The sequence below is a fragment of the Rissa tridactyla genome, chromosome 2 (genome assembly GCF_028500815.1).
Source record: "Rissa tridactyla isolate bRisTri1 chromosome 2, bRisTri1.patW.cur.20221130, whole genome shotgun sequence".
Lineage (NCBI taxonomy): Eukaryota > Metazoa > Chordata > Aves > Charadriiformes > Laridae > Rissa > Rissa tridactyla.
Genome location: NC_071467.1, coordinates 72,837,479 through 72,864,148, shown reverse-complemented (window position 1 = coordinate 72,864,148; position 26,670 = coordinate 72,837,479). Strand labels below are relative to the sequence as shown.

At 39.7% G+C, this 26,670-nt stretch overlaps 1 protein-coding gene across 14 annotated transcripts in view; it reads left to right on the top strand.

The window, feature by feature from the left end:
* The window catches only part of FHOD3 (formin homology 2 domain containing 3), a 403,988-nt gene that overhangs the window by 368,615 nt on the left and 8,703 nt on the right, over positions 1–26,670 (top strand). For 9 of the 14 annotated variants that reach the window (XM_054190223.1, XM_054190218.1, XM_054190215.1 and 6 more), the window contains 5 exons: positions 1,790–1,980; positions 3,678–3,870; positions 9,285–9,308; positions 11,896–12,067; positions 14,354–14,515. In XM_054190223.1, coding sequence (XP_054046198.1) covers positions 1,790–1,980; positions 3,678–3,870; positions 9,285–9,308; positions 11,896–12,067; positions 14,354–14,515 — 742 coding nt within the window. Of the gene's footprint in view, positions 1–1,789; positions 1,981–3,677; positions 3,871–9,284; positions 9,309–11,895; positions 12,068–14,353; positions 14,516–15,306; positions 15,345–26,670 lie in introns of all 14 variants that reach the window. The other 5 variants (XM_054190222.1, XM_054190220.1, XM_054190225.1 and 2 more) reach the window with 2 other exon arrangements.

Below are 26,670 nucleotides of genomic sequence, written 5' to 3'. Positions count from 1 at the left end.
ACAGCTTTTTGTTAGATTAAAACTCATTCTGTTTTCAGGGAAAGCTGTCATAAAATGCCATAAAATTAATTTCTCTGGTGCAGGGACTGAGAGACATCCCCAACCAGGTTGGATAATTCTTACTAGTAAGACCTAGAAATACCTCCTCTTGGCTTTTTTTTCTTAATAGGAATGCTAGTATTTTTCCCCACGTGTGTTTTAGATATACCATTTATGGAGAGCAGCAATGTGTTTATCATCAACAGTAAAAATACTGACCTGGAAAGGACTTTGTTTTTAAAAAAAAACCACACATATGCATTGATATGGATATAAGGAAAACAAAAACCCCACAGCTGCTCCGCCTGCAGGGCTTTTATGAATAGCAGAATGGATCAAAGGATGTTTTTATTTCCTTGTGAAGAGGAAAAATTCATCACTTTATAAATCGCAGCAAAAACAAATCAAATCAATACCAGGAGCTTTTTAATAATAATGCATTTCTTATGGCTATCCTCAGTATAGGTCTCAGCAGCGGGTGCAGCCCACAGCTAAAAAGAGTGAACTAAAACCTCCCTCTGACACTGGTTTTCATTTAGCATTAAGGAATTAACTGGAGTACCAGACTGTGACATCCCAGGCTCTGACATGTTTAGAATCTGAGAGCTAAATCTGTATTTTATAGCTTAAGTTCATCTGAACTGTGAAGTGATATCATAAAATAAATTTTTCCTTTCTTCAGAATTCAAGAACGTGTTGGGTAGCTTTACTTTATTCATCTGTTGTCTGCTGTGGCTGGGTCGTTAATGCACTTTGTCCAGTTGCTAGCAACGCATCATGAATGTCTTCTGTAGACCATTGCAGTTGGAACACCTTTTTTGGTTGATGAGTAAAGGAGAAGCTCTCTCTCACCTTCTGTGGAATGTGTTGGCCTCTCTCCTGATGAATGTTACTGTAGGATGCAGTCATTTATTTTAACTCTGTCAAGAGACTTTCAAAGTTGCTGTATGATCTTGTTACAAGCCAGCAAATTCGTACTGTATATCAAAGGCTGAAAGTCAGTGCTGAGATCACTAAATAACACTTACTTTCAATAGAGCTTTAAAAAATTCTAGCCCATGAATTTTGTGATTAGAAGTAGATCTTCTATTAACAAGCCAGTGCATGGCTAGGGAATAGATCCAAGTGCTTCCTAAATTGGAGAAGTGTTGGATGGATACAGTGGTAAGCAGCAAGGAGGGTATAAAAAGCCTCAAGTGGCAGAGAAAAGGATTAAGAAAAAGAGAAGTTTTGTATTACCTCATGCAGTTGCTTGGTGTAGCCATGAAGTTATTAGCAAGGGAACAAACACATCACAATATTTTATTGTCCCTTCTTTAGGTGTTGGGCCTCCAAGACTAAAACCAAATGCATATGTTTATTTTCAGTTTTTTTTACTAACGTTTCATGTCTTGACAAAGTGCAATGGAGAAATCCATTTCTTAATTATCTAGTAGTAACTAATAATGTTGTGCTGCCACTACATTGGCCCTTTCTTATACCTACATTGTATTGTTCAGATATCCATGGATACTGCCATAGTCTTTTTGCTTAAAGTGTTACTTTTTCTTTTCTCTCTTCTCTTCTCTTCTCTTCTCTTCTCTTCTCTTCTCTTCTCTTCTCTTCTCTTCTCTTCTCTTCTCTTCTCTTCTCTTCTCTTCTCTTCTCTCTTCTTTTCTCTTCTTTTCTCTTCTCTTCTTTTCTCTTCTTTTCTCTTCTTTTCTCTTCTTTTCTCTTCTTTTCTCTTCTTTTCTCTTCTTTTCTCTTTCAGGTTGACTTTGAACAACTCCAGGAAAACTTATGTCAGATGGAAAGACGGTGTAAGGCATCATGGGATCACCTTAAGGCCATAGCAAAGCATGAAATGAAGCCAAGTCTAAAGCAAAAAATGTCCGAATTCCTTAAAGACTGTGCAGAAAGAATCATAATCCTGAAGATTGTTCATAGAAGAATAATTAACAGGTACAAAATTAGATTGGCGACACCAGTATCTTAATAATAAATGACTTGCTAAAATTATAAATTATAACATCATAAATATATTTTTGTAAGTGTTTAATCCACATTCCAGCAAGTAACATTACCAGGATTTATGTGGTTCATACTTTTTTATAAACACCACTTCAGAAAGGTCCCCGCTCCAGAAAGTTTCTGTATTTCTGATGAAAAGAAGCAATGATCCAGGCAATCACTTATTCCCAAGGTGCAATATCTGGGTCTCTCAACTCCTAGTCCCAAAAGCTAACAGCTTTATGGGTAAGTTGCTACATTTTCTGTCCTCCCCTGAATACTTTTGAGGGGAGGCTGGCTTACTGTCTGATAAACACGAACAGGCTGTAGCAAAAAAATGACATTCTAATGACAAATTTATCATATGCAGAAGTTGAAACAAGACTGGTGCAATGAGGAGTTCTTATAAGCAGCACCACTCCTATTTGCAAGCTCTATGACTATGTGTTTTATGTCTGCATGGCAGAAGACAGAATAAAGAATCCTGTCCTTAGGACTTGCTGTTGGATTTAGTTTCATCCAGTGGACTGAAATGTACATATTCATAATGTACATTTTTTTTCTCCAGATTCACAACTGTAGCTGTATGAGTTTAAGTCATTTGAGTAATTCATCTGTGATCATGCTGTTTATTAGTGAAATTTTGAGAGAGATTTTCCGACTTCTGAAGAATTTCCAAATTGCTGTGGTCAAAATTAGGATCTGGATTCCATATGATCCCAAATTTCTGGATATACACTTGAGAAGTTGATTCAGCTCTTCTTTTGTTTTCATGATGACTTGTTTTTCGTCCTGTAAGTGAGCAGAAATCCCACTGCGGTAGCAGGGAAGTGAATTCACCAGTTTCCTTTTGTGTTTGCCATATGCATTGGACAAATAAGAAAAATATTAACTTTTCCTGCTATGCCCTTCAACTATTACTATAGACTTCTCAAAAACGTATCCATGAATTTGCATCTTTCTAGGATTGGGAAGAAATTTTATCATCAGGGATGTAGATGCCATTAAAAGGAATTCTGTACATTTTTGAACATTCAGTGTGCTATTGTAAATCATGCACTATAGAAGCAATAGTAAAAATTGAAAATAGTGCGAAAACTCTGAATACCACAGAAGCAGTAAAACTGTGAATTGAGAGTATCCCAAACTGAAGTACTTGGTAGATAATATAATTTTATGGTCAGTTTTGTAACCAGAAATTCTTTCCTTCTTGTGTTTGCTAGCCTGTAAATCTGCATTCTTCTTGTCTAGACTTTCCCCAACATCCTAAAAGCCTCTTTGAAGTTGCTTAATACAAATAAATAAGATTGAAACTTAATAAATATTTTTTCTATAACTGAAATGAAATTGGTCATTCACATGCCAAATTAGTCATATAAAGTAGATGGAGTTCCATAAACATCTTATCTCCTGCATCAGCCTGGGAAAGTGGACTGGGATGAAGTTATCATAGACTAGACTTTCATGGTTTTAATTATAAAACATGCCAATGTTATGCGAAGCATCCATGAAAATTGTGTAGCACAGAAGAAATTATGGGAGCTAATAAAGTAATAAATGGATTCACTGAAATGTGGGGTTTTTTTTTTCCTAGAAACCATCAAGAAAGATTTTATTCCCTTTGCATTTATGAACTCATTGTTTTCCAGGTTTCACTCCTTTTTGTTATTTATGGGCCATCCTCCCTATGCAATACGTGAAGTCAACATCAATAAGTTCTGCAAAATTATTAGCGAATTTGCTCTGGAATACCGCACCACCAGGGAACGAGTTTTGCAGCAAAAACAGAAACGAGCTAACCACAGGGAAAGAAACAAGACCAGGGGGAAAATGATAACAGATGTAAGTGGCAAAATGTATCTCCCACAGCATGGATTTTTAAAACTTTCTTTCATTGAATGTCATATATGAAGTGTTTTTACTCTCTTATTTTGATTCTTAAGGGATTCTCTTAATAAGAGAGACTCTTCTCTTAGAAGACAAAACTTGCAAGTCCTTGATTGTATATATTTTTTGCTTTATACCAATTTATGGAATGAGAACAAACTGAAATGAAGCATCCAAAAAGAGCATCTCTTTGTGTTGTGCAGACTGTGCCCAAAATCTGAAGAAGACACCAGGAGCTGTGTGTACCTAATCAGCCAAGAATATTAAAAAAAAGAAAGAAAATTAGAAAATTAGGCTCCCAGTTAAGGACATGATTTAAATGATGAACCATTGTAACCATTTAAGTGGTTACAACCGCATTTTAAATTGATTTTTTCCTCCATCTTTGAATAGTCTAATATATAGTCTTTAACCTTAGTATTTTATTTATTTTCATGTATATAGATATATGCATGCACACACACAGCAACTTTAAAGCATAGAACAGCCAATTTTATAGGAACAGACTGCTTTGGGGTTCTGAAAAAATTGAGAAATTTATGTGCACAGTAGATGTTCCCCTGCAAACATTTTGACTGTACACTTGCATACTGATAAAGTAAATGAAAATAAGATTAGTTTTCTCAGCATAGAAAGTTTTTGTCTCCTTGATTTTTTTTATCTTTTTTTTTTTTATGAGTCGATGTAGGTTGACTCAATCCAAATAAAGTTTTAAGAAGTGCCAGTACTTAATAAAAGTTTCCAGCTGTCTCAGAATCCAAATCTGGAGTCTCGATTAGATGTGAGTAGGTCATTGCATATGAAGCTACCCCTGCCTTTGGCATGGAAATCCCTAAGCTGATTACAGTTTTATGACTCAGGCAACATAGGTCAAAATATATATATGTATTGAGACTGATATAAATTGAGATTGTATTTAAGTCATTGAAGCACAATCATTTGTCGATCTTTCCTGGCAATATTCTCTTTAAATTTGGAAATCTGCCCCATCTAGAGAAAATGTTAAACCTGTATTATTATCTCAAAAGGTTTTCCTTTTGACTTAGCCTCAGGTTAAGGAAGAGGCTCTGATTTTATGCAAAGTCATACAAATTTTCAAAACTACCACTGGGGAACTGAGATCTCTTTCTTCAATTGCTTCTTGGCTTTCCTGCCGTATTCTAGAGGAGCTAAAAGATAGCATTAACCAAAGAGATTAGTAAGTTAAAATGTTCGTTTCCTCAGGTAGCTTCAATACTTTTTCCTAGTTTAAACAATACTGAGATGTGAAAGAGTTATTGTTTTACTGCTGTGTGATGTAGTGTTGCTGCATTATCTGTCCAGAAGAACTGGCTGTGGCAGGACACAAAGCTTCTCTACGTCCTGTTCCTGCAGGAAATGCAAGGGGAAAAAGGAAATCTGATCACTGGCAGCTGGGTTCAGGAAGCGGAGAGAAGGAACCCTTTCAGACCAGAAGGCGGCTCAGGGTTGACAGCTAGTGAGTGAGGAGCAGAGCCAGGGACAATGACCATTTTCTGAAAATGTAAGAAAGGAGGCAGCTAGGCATTTCCCTGGAAAACGTATTATTGGAAGAAGTTGTCTTGTTCAGCTCAAGATGGTGTTGAGCTTTAACATTAATTAAATGCCATCTGATAGCTAGTGTTCCACCTAAAAATATCTTGCAGGTCCCCAGAAAGGGAGCATTTTTCGCCTATCACTAATTTACGATGATATAATGGTCCTATTAGCTTAAAAACAAAAAGCCTGCTGGAGTAAAAAAACACATTCTTTAAAATTCCCCTTATAGAGATGTTCTTTAAGGGAGTTATTCATGTGGCCCTATGGTTATTTCAGGACTTACTAAATCTCTTTAACCATGGCCCAGTAATATGGCCTCGTTTACGATTGCAGTAAATTTGATTGCAGTACATGGTAAAACAGAACTAAAGTTGCATCAGACTATTTGTCACAGCTTGCTTCGACAACTTCAAAGTCAGATCTACCTCAAAACAAGTTTCCAAGTCAGCAGGATGGAAGATATTCATGTGTGAAGAATGATGAAAAAGAGGAGTTTTATTGTAGCCTTGTGTTGGCCGTGGTTTGTATCTGGTCTTGATTTTCTTAGTGTTTTATATTTGAAGACATTGGAAAGGGAAGATATATCAGTAATGCATTGACAGTATGCTCAACTAGTTACAAAACGCTGATAGATGAAAATTCAGATCTTGACATTGGAAAGAAACTCTTTGTAGAAAGCAATTCTAATAAGAAGTAGTCATGTGGAATTTTAATTTCTGCTTTTGATGACCTAGAAGGATTGTATGTTTTTTTGATATTATTTCCCTCCCGGTCCTTTTGAAAGTTTCCTCAGATCTCATTTTTATCACCTTACAGTACAGTGCTTTTAGGCAGAAGAAGGAGGATTTTAGCAAAAAAATGGGAAAGGAATAAGCCAGAACCATCCCAGTTCTTAACGAGAAGGCACGTATCTCTTAAACCTTGGTCCCCCCTGCAGACTTGGAAGGCAGAGGGGTGCTGGCTCTTCGCATGGAGAGAGTCTGCTGGCTCTTTGTGTGGAGAACTTGCATCAGCTTCAGCAACTGCTCCCCTGGAGTAGGGCTGAGAAACACGATGGGGAGTATTTCCAGTCTTTCTTTCAACCTTTTACCACAGAGATCTTTAAGCTTATATGTTCTTTAATAGCTGAAGTGGACTGGGCACTGTCCGTTTAAATCTTGGTGAATGTTCTCTGGAAGAGAGAGAAAGATGGGGTGGGGTGGGGGGGAAACAGGGAGTTGCCACAGTTTCACAGGGAAAATTGCCTAGTCTCTGTAACCTTATATCTGGTTTTCGCCAATGATAGCAGTCACTCATTTCAGTCACAGTAAAAATAACAAGCAAGCAAAATAGGGAATAAATGCAATTATGGATAGAAGTCTGAGCTTTTTAATGATTTTTAATAATAGTAGGTAATGTAAGCATCTGTCTCCCAGATTTATGAAGTTCTGGTTTTTATGATACTTAGGAGATTCAATTCCAAAATTGCTATGTAATAGAAATAATATTTTGAAACAGCAAATCCACCACATAGAAATGCTAGCCTAAAGGAAAAATGGGAGGGAGGGAGGGAGAGAGGTATAGAGGGAGGGAAGGAGGGAGATCTCCTCAGATCGTCCTGCAGCATCAAATACTTGATGACAGAAGAATCAAGCAGCCTTTTTTTTTTTTTTTTTTTAATTAACATCTTGTTAGGACGTATTCAGTATAGCAATATTTTTCAAGTGCATTTTGGTAATATTGCATCTTAAAAATTTCCTAATTTAGTAACGTTTCCCAATGCATTTATAATGATGAAAAGAAGAAGGAAAGAAAAGGCAGAATGCACACACCTGGGTGAGACCAAATTCCCCTCATGACACAAAAGTTTGATTTATTTACTTTGCCACGTTGACTCCTGTTGGCAGTATTTGCTGGGGGCAAATGGCGCTCTAGGCATGGAAACACGATGGGGGTGGTGAACTGCTCCTCCTGTGCCCTGGAGTAGCTTTGGGTGTAGAAGGACAGTGGTTCTAGGTGTGAGCCCTCTCCACGCAGAGCAGGAGGAAGGGAAATGGTAATGCCCAGTGCATTGGCGATGAGCAAAGTCAGAGGGGAGCACGTTGCCCTTAACCTACGTCTACAGCAAATCACTTTTAGCTAGATTAAATGGGCAGGAGGGCCAGCAGCTGGGACTTTCCCTGCAAAAATCTGTCATGATATAAAGTAATAATATGATACTCTTTTGGTTGGAGCATACTCTTTGTAATGTATATACTCTGCTTTTTCACCTTTCCTTCAGTGCCTTTTGCCTATTGTTTAGCTTACTTTGCTTTCCTCCCACCTTTTATTTATTAGATAGATGTAAATATGGATTAGAATACAGGTATGTTCTTGCTTCCCCTTCTTCTCCTTTCTGTTTCTTATTCGTGCCAAAAAGTGAACAGTGGCCTTCAGAAGAATTGCTTACGGTGTGACTCCCTGCCCCCCAGGGGATGGAATAAAGCAAATGGATCTTTTCATAATGTAAAGGGAACATACCTGCCGAGGTTCCTCTGCAAAACATCTGCCTGCATTTCTGTCAGTGCCACTGTGTCCAAAGAAAAATAAGCATCTCACTCTTTGAATAAAACATACCCTTAAAAAGTAATGTTAATGTGCTGCTCAGCACTCTCACGGCTAATCTTCTTATGGAGACTGTGCTGAAACTAAGCTGAGGGCCAAAGTAAATCAGGCTTTCTTTTTTAATGATGAATGTTTCTGGAACAGAATGCATCAATCCCAGACAGAAATCGTAGCTGAGATGGAGATAAGGTCAAAAATATGTATTAGTAAAACTAGGGAGGGGAACAGAATTGGTGGAGTTCTTCTTCTGAAAAACAAAACAAAACCCACAAATAAAAAAGATGCATTGAATTTCTAGGCTATGTCTGCCCTTTATAAGCAATCAAACTGAAAATTATGGAAACAAAGAGCCCAGATACTTGAGAAACTGTGGTTTACTTTGGGAACCTTCCATGTGGGGCATCTCTACAACCCAATAAAGAATTCCCCAGGCATTTGGGAACACAGCTCTAAATATTTTGCTAATTCCCTGTAAATCCCCACATTTAAGAGCACTCTATACACCATAATATTTTGATACAGCCTCTGCTTTTAATGTTGTGTAACTGTCAAGATAGTTTTACATGCCTGCTGTCGCAGAGGGTGAAAGCCCTGTATGACCAAGGATAATTGCGTCTCTCTAATTTCCAGGGTCTGATATCGGGCAGCTACTGAAGAACTTTAAGCATTTATGCAAAGGCTACTCGGCATTTGATTTTAGTGGTCTGTTAAATTGGAACTTGAAGTTGAAAAGCCCCAGCTTAAAAAAGGAATTAAAGCAAGCACTTGAGCGTAGAGGAAAGGAATTGCCAAGAAGCTGACCTCTGCGCTGGGAGAAAGAGCAGCCAGGACCTCCCTGTGCTGAACAGATCTGGAAAAAGGAGAGAGAGTCCTTCCTAGTGCTCTCAGTTTCCACAGGGCAAAAAGTGGGCAAGCAACCACGTGACATACGGGAGAGAGACAGGATGGGTACTTTCAGTTCATAATTTCTCTAAGAAAAATCTGGAAATTTTGATATACCCTACTTCAGGTGACAGTCTGTTCTGTGTACAATTAACTGGAGGAAAAAAAAGAAAGCAAGTTGATTGTCTAAGGAATTAATTCCTTATACGCTTTGTATTTTTATGTCCTCCTGTAATTGCATAAACAGTACCATGGTTACCTCTTACTCCGTTGTGGTTTGACCATACTGTCCTTCCTAAATCTTGCTGTTTGTCCTTCTCCACCCTGTCCTCTGTTTCTGGTGGCAGACCGATGAAGAAGAGGATGCTGAGGTATGGTTCTCTGAAAGAGCATGTCATTCCCATGTCCCCTGTGTGCTGTGGCATCTAATTTCTAACTCAGTATGGACTGCTCACCTCCATCTCCTCAACTGGAACTATGAACCATGACATTTTTCTCATAGCTTTTTCGTGCAATCATAAGAATGCATTTGTACAGTCAGCTTTAACCATATGCGCACCTGCTCTCTCAAATAAGCATATCCTGATCTGAGGCCTTAATAATTTTAAGTTTCTTCATTTCTTTTCCTTAATGTCTGTTTACTAAACTGCAAAGTATCCCCACTACCCAGAACATCAGTGCTCTGAATGTTATGGGGATCATCAGTTACCTTGGGCTACGGATTACCATGATGATTTCACAGTCATTATTAAGCTGTGCAAGTCCAAATGGTATTATTTTATAAAGCGTTCAAAAGCATTGGGATCTAGGGATGCAAAGCAAATTGTAATGGTTCTCCTTGCTGTATGAATTGTGAGTAAGATACTTCAGTCACCACAGAGGTGAGACATGGCGTACTTCACATATTTATCATAAAGTGCTCCTGAATGTGATGTTGAAAATAAATAAGGAGTGAATAAGTAATTTAAAAACTATAATGCACTAGTTATAATAAAACAAGTTATTGGTTTGAGGAGCATCTATTATGCAATGCATTTTTTGGTCAGCATTGGGGGCTTTCTTCAATTTGCTGAACATAAACAATGTGGCTTAATGCTCACTGTTTCATAATGGCCGTCATTTGCTCAAGAAGCTGGGGTTTGGCCATTTATCTACAGCAACATCTGACAATTAAGGAAGTGAAATAAAACTTCTGGCGATACAGCTTCTCCCTGTATCGCTTGGGGTGCAGAAAGAAAATTACATGAATTAGTGTGTTTATGCCAACATTTAACTAACCTGTGTGACTGGTAACTAACAGTTATGTGAAGACTTTATCCTTTGTGTTTTTCTGAGGTGGTATTGATTAGCTCTGCAACCTTCTGTGTGTAAGAGAGTATTATTAATCCAAAATGGCATGCACTTTCATAGAAGGTTCTTTCTAATGTTTTTGTGTCTTTTAATTTCACATCTGAAACTCTAGCACTTGCACACTTTCCACATCAAAATGTTGCAAGCTCATATTTTAACAAGAAAACAAATTTCCCACTATCAAAAATGAATCTCACACTGGTATATTTAGCTCAGTGCCTTGTAGGGATTATTGGTTTGCTACTTAGTTTAACTTGCTGTCCTACCCCGAAAAGTCATTATGTTAAAATAGAATCATCCTGTCATTGATGTACAGATTAAATATTTTAATTTTGCATTCTTGACAGTCCCAGGGACTTGATCAAAGCTCTGAAAGTAGGGCCCCAGTCTTTTCTTCCAATTTACCATTTTCTGACAGAACGGCTCTGCAGGTTTGCATCCATTTAACTGACTGGCTCAATACCATCAAGTGAATAATTAATGCTGTTTATTGTGGAAAGGAAGAAGAGAATGCAGCACACCTTCTTTCATCTGTGCTGAACTGGTAGGAGTAAGAAAGATTAAAAGGAAAACATATTTCAGTTTCTGATGTGGACTGATATGACTCAAAATACCGAGGGATGTTATTATCTGTTGATGCCTGTTTGCTGTTGACAGAACCTGTCTTTCCTGCAGCCAGGACTGTATTTTAAATGTATTTTAGCCTTTCTGTAGATAAGAGCAGCGAAACGAATACCAACATAGGCAGAGGCTGGGAAAGGAGAGCAGCCCAGCGATGCAAACTCTTCTCCTTAGAAATTATCCGTTTCTGATGGTTTTGTCCGTTTCTAGACGGCTGTTTTCAGTAACCGTAGGAGCTGCTGCATCCCGGCGTGCTGCGAGCCCGGCTAATGTAGCCACTGTTGTTAACGTAGTCGTGGTGACAGGGAATCACACGGGGGGAGGCGGGGAAGCAGAGGGCAGATTCCTAAATCTCTTGTAAGGTTTTGTTTGTTCTTCTAGCTGCTGACTGCAATTTTTGTGTCTTGGCCATGAAATAATTTGGCTGGGTGTTTTGGGACCGGGGATTTTTTTAGCATTACTGGTTATGTATTTTAAGGTTACTTGTAGGTATTTGTGTTTTAGACCGGTTTGAGAGTTTTCTGTGCAGCAATGCAGAGGGGCAAGAGGGAAAGGTCTCTTCTTCCTAGACTACTCTCCCAGTTTTGCCTTATTACTGAAAGGTGACGGTACAGGAAAAAACAATTTCTTCTTTGTATCAGGTCTTGTGCTGTCTCCCTCAGTGTCACACCTGACCCTGGATCGGGCCCAGCCTGGGTGGAAGGTTTCAAAGCAAGCTTTGTACCTTCTACTCTCCAACAGAAGGTCAAAATTAGAAACCTTATAATGCTTTTTCCTCTGATTTTGTCTGCTGCTCCCTGCTGTGGCCCTGTTTCCAGTTTATTTCTGCTCAGGGTGCATGCTGTGGGAGAGGAGCAGCTGTTGCCTGGCTCTTTTGGGAATATCTGCCCTCCCAACCAGCCCGAGAGGACACTTCCCTCCTTGCAATTCCCAGTCTAGCAAATTCCCATTTGCTGTTCAAACAACAGATCCGTTTTCCTCCCGCAGTCTGGCAAGTTCTCCAGCAGCTCGCCCCCCTGCCAGAGCCAGCCCCAGGGGCTGCAGTACGCCGAGGACGCTGCGGAGCACGAGAACATGAAGGCCGTGCTGAAGACCTCCTCCGTTGGCGGGGAAAGCACCACGGCGCTCGGGGTCCGCACTCGAAGCCGGGCCAGCCGAGGTAAGTGCCAGCGGCTTCCTTTTGGCCACGGTTCTTGTGGTCTGGTAGCCACATAGTGGCCCAAATGCGTGTTGTGGCCCCCTTGCATAGTGCTTGCAGTAGAAAGGGTTGAAGGGGAAGGAAAAACCCAGTGGTTTTTCCACGCTGGAAGTGGTGTTTTGGAGCACAGGGATGTAGGAGAATTTGCCTGAAGTTTTAACACATGGATCGCAGACGAAGTAGTGCTGGGGGCATTAGGAGTACAAGCCTGCAGAAATTCGGACCTCCTCCTCCCACCCCCGTCAACGTGGCTGCACACTAACACCTCAATTTTTATTCCTGTTGTGAAGGCAAAGTGAGGGATCCATGTTTTTATTTTTATTTTCAACAGAAGTAAGTAGAAAGCAGCAATTCAAATAGAAGTGAAAGGGCCTTGCAGTGTTTTAAGAATGGCTGGGGAGAGGAAAAGGGGCAGGAGAAAGATGGTGAATCTCCTAACCACCTCCCTGATAAACTGCAAAGGTAGTGGATTAAGTGGAGCCTAAGAGCATAAAAAGCTGCGGTGGGCAGCCCCGCATCTCCTTGCTGTCCTGACAGATAGCTCTTTCTCCGAGGTCCACGGTGCTCTGCTGTTTCCAAATGTCAGTGCGGGTGATTTCTGAAAGCTAACAGGGAGGAAATGAAAACCTGACCTAATCTGCCGATTCCAGCACCTGATACTCTGACAGAAGAGCTCACTGGTACAGCCGTTTTTGGCAATGAGATAGCCTTGTTTTTTGTCCAAGACATGATTCACTGGTACACCTCTTCATTTATGCGGCCACTAAACCACTTCCTTTATGCTAAATCATTTTACAGATGCTGGGTTCACCATTTTTTTTTCTTTCGACTTCCCCTCACCCCCTCCCATACACGTGATACCTGGAAGATGGTTTTGGAGTAAAGAGGATGCACCAAAATTGAAATCTTCAGTTTTCTGTTCTTTTCCCTCACATCTGAATACCTTACACTTTCTTGGTTCTTTTTTGATACCACTGACAGAACATCCAGAGCATCCACCACTAGGTCTGCGTGTGTGAGGTTTATTAAGGCTTGAAATCATGACCCTGTCTAATTTGGAGCTTTCACAGACCCAATTTAAGAAGCAAGTCAACTAGCTAAAGTACAAAGATGAAATAATTCAAGCTGCACTGCAGCAACCTGAGTAGCCGAAGTAATCCATTGAATGCTAACGAGCAGCATGTCCTGATAATGGGAGTCAGCTTGTGTTCCCCTGAAGAACAGCAGAGGCAGAGGATGGGTGAGCCAGACAGAAGCTTGTCAGGAGCACTATCATCATGCAACTGCTTTTGACAAGAGCCAGGAGAGAAGCAGCAGAGCAAAGTGCTAATCAAAGCTGTTGTTTATTGACGTCGGGGACGTGACACAGAGTGGCCTCACCTGTGAATTCTTAGCCGCTTGCAATTCTACTACACCCACTCTTTTGCAAAGCTCGCTGTTGGTGTTCTCGCTGCACAGTAGCGTTCAAATTATTCAAAACCAAAAAGCACACAAAACAGTAGTCTGTAGTGGAGGAACAGAGAGGTGTGCCTGACACAGCTCTGTGGAGTAAGAATTGCCAGAGCCTTGGGTTCGGAGACATGGCTTACTTGTTTGTTTGTGGTTTTAACCAAAATTGCCTATTTAGCTTTTCAGCTTGCCAGCGACTCTTGCTTTTCTGCTCATAATAGAGCACACGGAGCTGTGCCAGGATATATACAGCTTTGTGATGAGAAGGTGAATTCTTCATTGTGAAAAGGACAAGTAGACATGTCAAACCACATTTTTTGCCCTTTCCATGTCTTCTTTGCACTAAGCTGTGATACAGATGCTTGGAAATGGATTCGTTCTCTCTTTTGGTACAAAGGACCTGTCTTGCTGATTTGCATCAATTGCCATGTCTTCTAGTCTCTGTGTAATAGGAACAGAGGGAAACATGGTCACACAACACTCCAGCAATCCTTGGCTTATAGACAGTCCCTAGCAGACATTTGCCAGTTGCATGGTTAAGGATAAGACTCTGAGGCTGAAGGGAATAGAAAGTTATAATTGCATTTGCGCTCTCGGGTCTCTGCTGATACAGCAGAGAGTCTAGGGTATTATTTTGAAATATTCTCCATTAGGCAGAGTCTTCTACTTTGGCCAATTTGAAATAGCAATGACTGAACTGTCTGTTGTAATTTCCAAAAAAAACGCAACTGCAAAACCAAAGTGATGCAAGAGACTTCGGTGCTCTTTTCCCTCAGTTCGTTTGTTGGACTTTTTCAGGCCGTATCGGTTCGTGGAACGCTGGCAACGACGATTCACCTAATGCAACAGATGACGCAGCAGATGAGATCATGGATCGCATTGTAAAGTCCGCCACCCAAGTGCCAAGCCAGCGAGCGGTGCCTAGAGAGAGGAAGCGGTCACGAGCAAATAGGAAGTCATGTGAGTATATGGCTATTAAATTTCTCAAAATAAGCAAGTGTGCAAATATTTATGTATATCAGTGTAGGAGCCAGGCCTTTAGTATGCAGACATGCATTGGTAGTTCATAGTAGCTTGAGTGTATACTGACTGATTGGTGTACCTTGCTCTTACTGTGATTTAAACGATGTATGCAGTGGATGACACTGTCTTCTACGGAAGTTGAAACGTCCTTGTCAGTAAGAGAAGAAGAATGTTTTATGGTGCTTTATGGCTTCTCTGATGACAGTACTTATTCATAACTAGAGAAGTCAGATCAAGACCTCAAATGGAGACTGTGAACCTACTGTGAACTGGCATGAAGATTAATAGCTGTATCTGTAGCTGAATATGTTCATAAAGCAAAAAGTAGTTTGAGAGATTTCACCTCTTAAAATCTTTCTCTCGTGTGCTGTGGACCATCCTTCCACAGTCCTGAAAACAAAATGTCTACTGCTGCTTAGCTGCAAAGTGGTTAGAGGAGCTTAACTTCCACTGGGAAGAAAAGGTAGCACATTTATAAGGTGGTCTTTCAATGGTGTAGTGTGGCCGCAGGGCTGAGCTGCAGCACCCGAGTTTGAGCAATTTGATTTTACGCTTTATTAAATACAGTGTTTAAGAGGTGATGACCTTTCTAGTTCTTTTTTTCGTTATGTGCAGAGACTACTGTGATTACTGTGAGAAGGATAAGTACCCAAAGAACATAAGATTTTAGTGTTTAATGTCATTCACCATATGTGGCTTTTTGACTACCTTTCCATCCATCTTTTTAGCTTTTCTGGGAAGTTAGGACAAAGAGGAGACAACAACAGTGAGTGAAAAATCACACAGATTTTTGGTTTTTGTGGAATTGTTCTAACATAGTGGGTGATCAAAAACATTCCATATAAGCAGTGATTGCTATAAACTAGCATGTGCTGAAAGCATATTCACTTTCCCCAACATGCTATGAAAGGGACTTCTGCATGTGGACGCTCTGGTTAGATGAGCCAGACTCTAAGCAAAGAAAATGAGCTGACACTGGATTGTCTGTCTTACTTTCCGTCATACACTCTGCCGTACCTCTTTGTGGCATCACCTTCTGCTGCTACCCACTTCCCCCCACGGTTCTGGTGTTCTGCAGGTGCTGACTGCCCTCGTTGGCTTGTGCATATCAAATAAACCTCCTGTATGTTTGCCTATTTCCATGGTTTATCCCATGCTAAAATATTTCCTCTCTTAGCAACACTATGTTCATGCACACACACCAAAAAGTCTTATTTCTGCTTTTTACCAGGTACCTTTTTCCCAAGGAAGCACTTGCGGCAGGAAAAAAAAAAGCCAAAACAAAACAGGATAATGATAATAAAAATACTATCTATTTTTCCATGGAGCTGGCTTTTCTAGTCAGTAAAAACATTAACAGGGATTAAGCATTCAGTAAATGTTTAGGCTAGGACTGATTTCCATTGTAATTAATCATGATAGAACCCAGTTCCTTTGTTTGTTTGCTCTTCAAGATCTGGATGAGGCTCGTAAGTGGATTAAAAGGCAGTTTCAAAACAAACATAAAGTTCAGCAGTTTAGCGTGACTTTCAGCTGACGCGATGAAAGAAAGTGTGAAAGGAGAATATCTTAACTGAGCTGTTTCACTCCGATAGATATTCAGTATACCTGGATGATGAGTAAATGAAGTAGTTTAGCTGTAAAATACACTCAGCTGGACTGATAATGTGGCACCTCCAGGAAATGAACAGTGGCCGGCTCTTTTCAATGCATGATGTGAGTTCAACGAGCAGAAGATCTTCCAGGCAGAAATATAACTCGGGTCCTCCATAAACATATTAAAAAGTAGATTTCTAGGCATACTTCAAGGATCTAGATTAACAGACGCTATGATATTTATTATCTGCAGAGATAATAAAGAGACCCTATTATCTGGTGGGTTTGATTCACCACCTTCAATCTTCAGGCTCCCATACACATTCTTTAGCTTTTACCATCAGCTTGGTATTCAATCTGCTCGTGGACATCAAAGCAAAACGCGGTTGAAAGGAATGATTTTCACTGTGCATTATGTTGCGTATGTCTCACTGCTTTCAGTGCAGAACTGGAAATCTTGTCAGGCTTACTTAGCAATCAGCAACGATTTTACTGAACCTGAGCTGAGATACATGTTTTTAGCAAAATCAGAAACCCAAAAGAGGTATATGCAGTTGCACTGTAAAATTTCCTGTGGTTCAGGTAGAAGATTCTCATGGGCAACAGATTTTTTTTCCATTAAAAAAAGACGGAAAAATGTGAAGTGAAAACAAGTGATACTCAAGTCATTTATAACTAGGGGAAAACAGAAACAGGGATATAGAAAAGGTTAAGTTAAATTCAAGAAATAGTTATACAGGAAAATGAGATATTTGACATGTTCATTTGAACCGTTTTAGCTCTTGCGATTGTTGAGCAGCGTGGCTGTGTCTGGTATGCAGAGAGCTTAGATCTTAATGACGTAGAAGAGTTTGAACTCAGAGCAATCAGCAGAACCATAAATTGGGAGGAGAAATAAGGCAGTGAGTCATCCAACAAAAGACAGATGGAAGCGTCTGTATCTGTTGGTTGAAGATACGAGGGGTCACTGATAAATCCAGATATGACTGAAGTCAACTGAGACCTAGTAGGGAGGAATTTGTTCCGTGGGAGATGAAGTGGACTACAGAAAGCTAAGGCACCTGGTAAGTGTATAACAACTCAGTTCCTGTGATGATCTGCAGAGAGACAACTTAATTCTGTGCTAGACCTTTACACAGTGGAGGTTTTTAATGATAAAATTAGACATTTAAAAGTACAGTAATGAACTGTAAGTCATTGCCTCGTGATGGCTGTTCAGAGATCTGCCTACAGGACATACTGGAGTGGTGTTATATATGAGAAAATAACATTGCAGTTGTATTTGTTCATTAGAAACCTCACCAGAAAGCCACAGTATTGAATTAGACACAAAAACTGAAATGCTCTGTCACCGCTTCAGCTTCAAGGGAAGTTGCCATGGGAAGCTTCTGCGGTCTTTTTCTCTCAGATGTCCTTCTTCTGTGTGTCAATAATAGACCTCAGCCTCTAGAGATGTCAGTTCAGCATATTTTAAAAGCATAAAATACAAATTAGGTTGAAAATATACTGTTTCTGATCTTGAAGACTGAGGGCAGCTTTCTGTGAGAAAGGTTTTTGTAACATTATGCGGAGCTGTTCAACTTAGTAAAGAAATAAAATATAATATACTTAGGATTATCTGGTTCTCCCATAAGGTTAGGATGACCTTCACAAATGATGCCATAACAAACAATGAGTGCAAAGGAAAACTGGGATAAGGAAGTTGTAAGAATCACTCTATTTGATAGTCCAAATTCCAATGAATACAATTGCTGAAGTTAATTTCAGCAGCTTACAGAACAGTATTACAGGCATGGCACCAGTAGATTTGGGGAAATAAAAATTAAACTCTCTGTATGAGATGCCACTGAGATTTCAAAAAAGAGTCAAGAAAGGAAGTTATTTAATACCGAGAGATGAATTAAAAAAAATCATATAAGGTAGATAAGCAGCGTATGCTGTGAAGATTACAAGAAGTGAGGTAAGAGAAGAAATTATTTGAAGAAGAATAGGGCTGCTTAGAAAATCCTGTTACTAAAAGAGACTTTCACACCATGATGAAGCAGCCTATGCCAATTGCTTCAAATTGGAGGAGAAAAATAGGTCTTATAGCCACGGCACCTTTGAGGCAACAGAAGACACGTAAAGACTAGCAGTATCATCCATAAGATAAAAATTTTACTTAAGTACATTTAATTAAACTCCATAATAGACAAATAGGAAGATAATGCTATTTTTCATCTTGTCCCGGCTGTTTATTTGAGGCATCCATCCCCTAACATAAAATCAATTCTACCGGGATTAGACTCTTAACAGAGGTGCCATCTCTCTCTCGGTCTCATTGAACTGAATGGATCTGTCTCACGGTAATGATGTGATTCCCATGAGTCAGCATCACGAGAAGTCATACTCCGGTTTAATAATCGTGAATAAGCATCTGGAAGGTATTCGCACTAATTCTGGCATACGCAGAGCAATACTTGGAAACGTTGAGCCAAACAGGATTGATTCCTGACCTCTGTGAATGGCGTGGCAGGGCTCTGAAAAAGGACCAAGAGAAAGTCCTAAGGATTCGTTACCTTGTTCAAGTGCAGATTAAGCCACAGGGTAGCAAAACCAGACCAGCTGACTAGCAATTACCTTAAGGCTAAAACATGAACCTGCAAGTATCTTCCTCCTCCTTTATGAATTGTTAGTATTTGCAACCTTCATGCTTGAGAGCGTGTCTCCCGGCTCCCTAAAGTCAAGGCAGTGGTCAAAGAGTAAGGGGTCCCAACGCGGTCTCGCCAACAAATAATTTCAGTTAACTGTGCCAAGGAAATAGCTCTTTAAAGATGGCTTGACTCCATCCGGATCTTCAGCTGACCCTGAATCGTAAACCATGACGTAGGGCCCAGGAGTGACTAATATTTGATGGTGAGTAGCACAGTGGTGCTTGTATTGGATTCTGCTGAAGACGCTGCATGGGGACGTTGCAGAGTGAGAGGCTTGTTCTCCCCCACATTGTTTTATCTCAGAGTGTCTCCCTGCGTGTGCACTCTTATTTCTCTTAGACTGTATTAAAATTGAAAATCTGCTTTAGATTTGCATTAGAAAAACAGGTTTGGAGCAGATAATAATTGAATCACAATCTAATCCAATATTCAAATGAGACAACTTGATCAAAATTGTTCGTGATGTTTAAAAAAGAGAGAGGAGAGACATGATAATGCCTTGTTCTTTTATTAGGCTTTAGCCTAATAATATACCCTGTGACTGACCCTTGAGATATGGAAACATCTCATAAGGATTTATTGATTTATTTGCATAATGACTTGCAGGGAGTAAAAAATTCTTCCAGTCATTATGCAGAAGTGGATCTGAGGCACCACTCAAGTAATCTGTCAGACTCATACGAGTGGACTGTGGAGGAGATGGAAATTGAATCAAGATTATCTGAATCCTAGACAAATAAGCTCAGGGCCGGTGGATTAAACTTAACTACACAACATCCCAGGTCAGGTATTTCATACTAAATTCCACCTTCAGTACAAGTGAAATAGGAGTTAGCACACTGTCATCAGGTGCCAAAACGTGGGAAAGAGCTCTGCCAAAGCACCGGGCTTGGAGACAAGCTTTAGACAAGTTTTGGTAACACGTGCAGCGCTGCTTTGGAATAAACGTGTTTGTAAGCAAACAAAATACTAGATGGGAGACTATTTGAATCCAAAGGTGTGTCGTTTTTATTTGGCATTCATAGGGTGCTTCAGTTAACTTTTTCTTCTTCTTTTCTTTGTTTTTTCATTATTTTTCATTTTCATGTCTCTCCACTTACTTTTTCTGGCTATGAAAAGATACAAAAGTGCCAAAATACCAGGAGGGAGACTGTTCTTCTGGTATTTATAGCCTGACTAAAAGCAGGAGTTAATGGAAATTATGCTTTTAAAAAAATAAAAATTTTACAAGAAGAAAGTCTGTATAAAATGCTTTAAAGGCAAGCAACTTCACTTAGAATTTGCAACTAATTATTTAGGATTTGACTAACTGGATCCTATCAGTGGTTAGAGGAGGGGGCAGAGTAATCTAGCGATGCACATTTAGCAACAATTCTTTGCATTTAGAAAAAGTAAATGTATCACCAATGTTATTCAGTGTCAGAGTCTGTTTGTCCTCACACAAAGTACTGAGCCTTCAGAGGGTCAGTACCCAGTTAATAAAAATCTAATTACTGAGTGAAAACAGAAAGTGAGATAAAGCACTTAAAACTCTGGCAGCTGGAAGGTTATCTCCATTAGATGCCAAGATAGCTAGTGTCTTTTGGATGCCTTTTAAGTAATACATTCTTTCATCCTTAGGATGGCAAGATCTTTGCAAAAATGACAGGACTAAACTCCATGATCTACAAGAAATAAAATTACAAACAATAATTAAAAATTTTTATTAATAATACTTACTGAATGAATAATAAATACAGTTGACCACAGTAAGCTGGAGAAAGTGATGTACCTGGTCAGGGCGAGGCCTCTGTAGTCCCGTATCTCTGCCAGAGGCCAGCATCAACAGCTGCAGGAGAACAAACAGGAGAGGAAGCTGACCAACTTATAGGTCTCATCATGAGTTTTACTAGTTGTAAATCAGTGTATTTATTTGAAGCACAAGGCTGAATAGCTTGTTCCATATTTACAGTTCTGTCAGTTGTAATTGATGATGTATATAATTGTGATTGATGACATTAATACCTTTTCTAAGTAGGTATGTATTTATTTATGAGTGTTCAGTTTGTGCTTTACAATGTCTATTACATTTACTTGTGTAGCTTTCCTTCAAAATAACAGATCTTGACAGACAGGGGCAGATTCTGCTTTTTAACTGTTCAGGCGTATAGTAACTGTGTATTTTTTTGGCAGTCTCCACAAGTTTCAAACTATATCTTTCATATCTCAGGTTTTGTTCAAGAGTGTTTGCCTGGTCCTAGCACTGTGAAAGTGAAATTGCCGTCATTCTGTACAGTTCTACATCATGTAGCCTTCAAAACAAAAGGGGTTTTTTGAAAGCCTGGTTTAAAACTCTAGTAAAAAAAATTGCATGTAAAAGAGGCTTAAATTCATTTTCCAGTCACTGTTTTAAAGGAATCTATGAGTCATTTCTATAATGAATTTTATTCTGATACAGATTATTTACTTGGGACTCCTCTCCTCAAAACTTTCTGCTTGAAGCAGCTCCATCTTTTTTGTATAAGGAAAGTCAGATATAAAATTAACCCAGCCTGCACCATTAAGCACACTCCTTAACTTTGCATTGGATTCCAGTTCCAGTATTTAGAGATACTGTGGAACCTAGTATTTGCTCAAAATTGAGCTGTATTGCTTTACTACAGCAACTGAAAAAAAAAGGTGAGAAGTCATTGCATCGATCTGGGTAGTCAGAATTAAATATGCAATGTTTACAACAAAAAATCCATATCTTTTATCCCTGCTTATTACAGTTCACAGGGAGAAGACAGAGATGTTGTTGACACTACACAGACATTCACTTACACGTGTACGTTACATTGCCCAAACACAGAGGATATGATGTAGGTATAAGGAGAAAAATGCTATAATGAGTTGTTCCTGATGAATTTAGAGTGGCTGTCACCTCATGGGATTAAATGCCCACCCAGATGTGCTGCTCTGTGGAGGAAGAGCTCAGGTTTTGGTCTTAGCAAAGAGCGCAGCCTGGTAGCAGATGATGCCTGTGTCCCAGCAGGACCCTACAGCGTAGGGAGACCATTGGCACCTCCTTGTGCTCTCTCTCCAGTACTGGGAGAACTAAAAAGAGGGAGTTCTCTGCAGCTTCGCGGGAGCTTCTAGACAAGGATTTACAAGTGCTGGAGTTTCTCTGGGCATCTCTTCTTGGCCAAATGGCAGTTTCTTTATTGAAGGAATGAACAAGCTGAAGGTAATGTGGGAGAAGCTGTCGGGAGGTGAGCAGTTGGTAAAAAGCAAGCGATGTCAGTATCTGTAGGAAATAAAGTTGTTCTTGTTCCCAGGTCACTGAAGATTAGTACTGACATTTTCTATAAATAATTTTGTTATGGTATACACTTTTGGCACTTTTTCAACTGTATTTCTGTAGAAAGAGCTAATTTTACCTCATCTGTTTGCATCTTGCAAGAGATACAAATAGATGTTTTCACTTTTGCCAGTTTGTCATTTGTTGTTTCAGTGATCCCTGTTTTCTTTTTTAGTTGGCGTATTGTAAAGATATATTTCAAGGCTTTTGAATTCTTGTCACAGAATTCATTCCCAAGAATTGGGATAGCTACATTTTGAGCATTAAAAAAATAATGTATGGTTGAGTTGCGCACTGTCAGCCCTAAGTTGACAGGATATTTATTTTGCTTGGTTTCTTTCTGTATTGAAATGGCTTTCAAGTTTACCCCTGGTCAGCAATTTGCTCCTTATTTACATCATCCTTCCTTCCTGAAAGATGATGATTATTTTCAGCATCCGGGTAAGCAATCAGCCGCAGCGAGTTGCTGGCTGACGAGGTGACAGAGCTGTTACGGAAAGCGCTTCATTTGAGCATGAGGAAAGACAGGGAAGCGGAGGGCTGCTTTTCAAGTCGCCTTGCAAAAGAAGTGCAGCAACAAAAGCGATCTCCTGTGTGGCTTTCCAGAAGAGCATGGCGATACCACAGCTGCCAAAGAGAGCCCTCTGCTGCCATGAAGGAGTTTAACACGAGGATCTCCCGAGGCAGGAGTTTGACCGTGCTTGAATGCGAGTGGCAGATGTGTTTGGAGGGAAGTCTCTCTTAGAAAATAAACAGAAATGGTTCACACGAAGCTACTTCGAATTTATTTTGCCCCGGCAATATGTCAAAAAACACATATATATGGCTTTCTCTAGGCAGAATAACAGCACCTGATTAGCATAATTACAAGATAGTTTCTATCATAGTTATCTTTAACCTAATGGGCTTGTAGAGATGATGCATTTTACTATTATTTTTCCCAGCATGGATTCCTAGTGGGGATAATTAATTTGCATTCCACAGAACCCGAGTGGTAAAACACGGGTTTTCCCATGTTGCTTCTCCGCCAAGTTGCTCTCCCACAGACAGCTCTGTGTTCATAAGCCTGAGCTACCTCCTTAGCAAAAGTCTATTATCTAATAATCACTGTAAAATAGACTTTTAGTCATTTTAATATTTCAAATGGAGTGTAAAAGCTGCATGCCTGAAACACTTGTGTTAGGTGGCTTACTTTCTGTACCCCATCTCCTGCTTTTTTTTTGTCCTGTGCATTGTTAATGTATAGTCTGCTCTTAAAAATAGTATACAGTGCTTACACAGAATCGTAGAATTATTTAGGTTGGAAAAGACCCTTGGGATCATCGAGTCCAACCATCAAACCCACTCAACAAAGTTCTCCCCTACACCATATCCCCTAACACCACATCTAAACGACTCTTAAACACATTCAGGGATGGTGACTCCACCACCTCCCTGGGCAGTGTATTCCAGTGTCTGACCACTCTTTCTGTGAAGAATTTTTTCCTCATGTCCAGCCTAAACCTACCCTGCTGCAGCTTGAACCCATTCTTTCTTGTTCTATCGCTAATTACCTGTGAGGTGAGCTCTATGCTTTTGATGCTTTACCTATTAATAGTGGAAACGCTTCTGACTGGTGAAGCTAAGTGGGAGAAATGGTGAAAGAGATGGCAGCAGGATTGCTTTTAGTAGTAACTTTTTACAGTGGAATTCACAAAACCTCCTGAAAATTAGGAGGTTTATTGTCATAGATGGCTTTCAAGGAAAGAGTTAAATCTTTTCTGCTTTACTGTTGGGACTATGTAAATCGTCTGTGAAATACAGAAAGTTCGAAACTTGAACAGTTTCAACTACATGTTAAATATGACTTTAAAACCCGTATGTTCTTCATGCAGCCTAGGTTCTCGAAAGCAGTGATACTTTTTGTTCCCTGTAACGTAAGCCACCTGGAGATGAAACACAAGTTAAGTTTTCCTTTCAAAATTCCACCTTGTCCTTTTCTACTGCTAGACTCCCCTTTATGTCACAGGCACTATAAGTTACACCTGGTGATGGTTATGAACCACAGAATGTCTTGTTAGGAGAGACTTGTGCCATCTATGAAGTGCTGACAGGACTCAAAGCAAAGCTGCAGGGCAATAATAATACATAATAATACGTTGTTTCCTGGAGCTTTCTATGTGGCTGGCCCAGACAAAGACCACATTTCAGTTGGCTGTACGTCTTCAGAGAAGTGCGTGATAAAATCCAAAAATTTACCTACAAATCTCTGTAAGAAAATCTCTACACAAAACGTGTTAGTATTTTTATTAAGCATTTAGGCCTACTTGTATTAAGCAGTGATACATGCATAATTAAACATAAGTTGCATAGATAGTGCCATAAAAATACAGAAATGCAGAAAGGGATTAACATAAGCGAATATGAGCAAGACTGTCCAGATTGAAATTTTGAGTTGCAGATGGCCATTGCTGGACTCATTGGAGTAAAGTCCAAGAGAATATGTTAAATGCAAATATATGAGAAAATAGATTGAGTGTGCAAGCTGGGTGTGAATAGAATAGCAAACAGAAAAGAAAACTGAGATACATGATATGAAATGGGATGATGGAGCTGGCCTGCATTGCCTTTTATAATCTGCCCTTCCTGCTGCCCTCACTGTGTAATTTACAGCCACCTAAAATTTCTTCATTCCAAATCAGCGACTGCATTACCTTTGCAGCTGGGAACCAAAGAAAGTTCTGGGGCTGCCACATCTTTTTTGTAGTAGGAACGACACTAATTCTGTGACTTCTCGAGCAGAGAATGGTCATATCTGGTGGGAAATTAGGAGTTGCTGTTTGCTTTTTAAAAAACAACCAACCCCTAGATAATTATATTCTCTGACAAAGCTGCGCTTAGGGAATTACTCTTTTTTAAAACATTCCCAGTGTACTGTGAGGGCTATGTATCTGTGTAGATTTTGACCCAACAGGCAGAGTCAAATTCATTGAGTTCATCATAAGCACACTGCATTCTGCCAGGATATCAAATAAAATTCTAGATTTCCTGATTAAAAAAGAATATCATGCCCTCTGACCCCAGAAAAACAACATTTAGTTTCTTGGTTATGGGATCTCAGCAGGCCTTGCTTGCGACAAGAGTAAAAGTTATTTTCTCTCTATGTTATGTTTCTTTAGCAAATGTTTTAAAAATTGCTTAAAGAACCTAAAAGGTCATTTGAAAGTCTTATTTTTATTGTCACTGCCTCCAAAATACATTCCATAACTCAGTTTAATGTGATCTGCAGCAGGCCAAGAGTTTTACAAGCCAAGATATTATGTCTAGTCCAGTTAGAGACATGACAGAGTTCAGTGAAGAGGGGAGAGTGAAGATCTAGTTTGAGAAATGTAATTTTGCAATGCCTATAAAACATGGAAGGAAAATATCTCTCTGCATTCAATTTTGATGACTGAATGTGCTCATGACCTTTCCTAAGGTAGAGGAACCCTACCAAGCGCTTTATGAGGAAACAGACAAATGTCTGAGGACATGTGTTTAACAGCATGCCAAGACAAGGTTCAACCACCTCCCAGAGTAGTCCCTGCTCCTGTAGATAACTTTTTCCTGACTTCATGACCCACAAGCCTCCATAGTCCGCAAGACTCTCCAGTGGGGCAGGAGCTTGCTCTTGTGTTACTACTGATACTGCATCCATCCACTGTATCTTCAGATGAGGAAATGTACTGTGAGTACTTCGCACGTATTAGATATAATTTTCATATAAAGAGACCCTTTATCAGGCCCTTTTCATTTCCCTAAGTACAAAATACTTCAAACTGCAAGTGGATTGTGTCAGACTGGCCTGTTGCATTGTAGGGGCAAAAATTAATTCATTTGATTTGTGACCGTGATTCCGTCAGCTGTTATCCTTCCCGTTGCCTGTTAATGGTGGACAGCTTTAATCTTGCCAGTAGTCACCGTACTTTGCAGTATCTGGCCCCCCACGCTTAGTTTATAAAGTCAGCAGCCATCCGTGTTTGTGGGAACCATTCTGTCACTGAAAAGATTCTTCACATCTTTGCTTTTTATTAACTATTTTCCTGACAATCTCATTATGACCACCAAAGTCCTACATTGTTTGGCGCTCTTTTCTCCTAGCTGCTGGCCTTAAAAGCTTAGGTCATGAGAATATCTTAAATCCAAGTCATCTTTCTCTGTATTATAGGAGAGCTGAGATGAGTTAAAACAATTAGCTGAGGGATGCAAATAGATTGTGTTGTTTAATTACAGCTGCATATGTCTCAGCAATTAGTTGAGTATTGTCATTCCTACTTGTTCTGCAGTGCACAAAAAGTGCAAACCCAGGGCTGGCCTTGCTTGTGTGAGTCTTAATACAAACCGAGAACAGCGTACTTGTCCTTGTCACATGCTGCATACAGTATTTCTTTTTTTCAGTCATACAAGGTTTAATACACGATGTCCTCAGACTAAAACTTTAGTATGTTTGATAGGTGGGCCTCTGG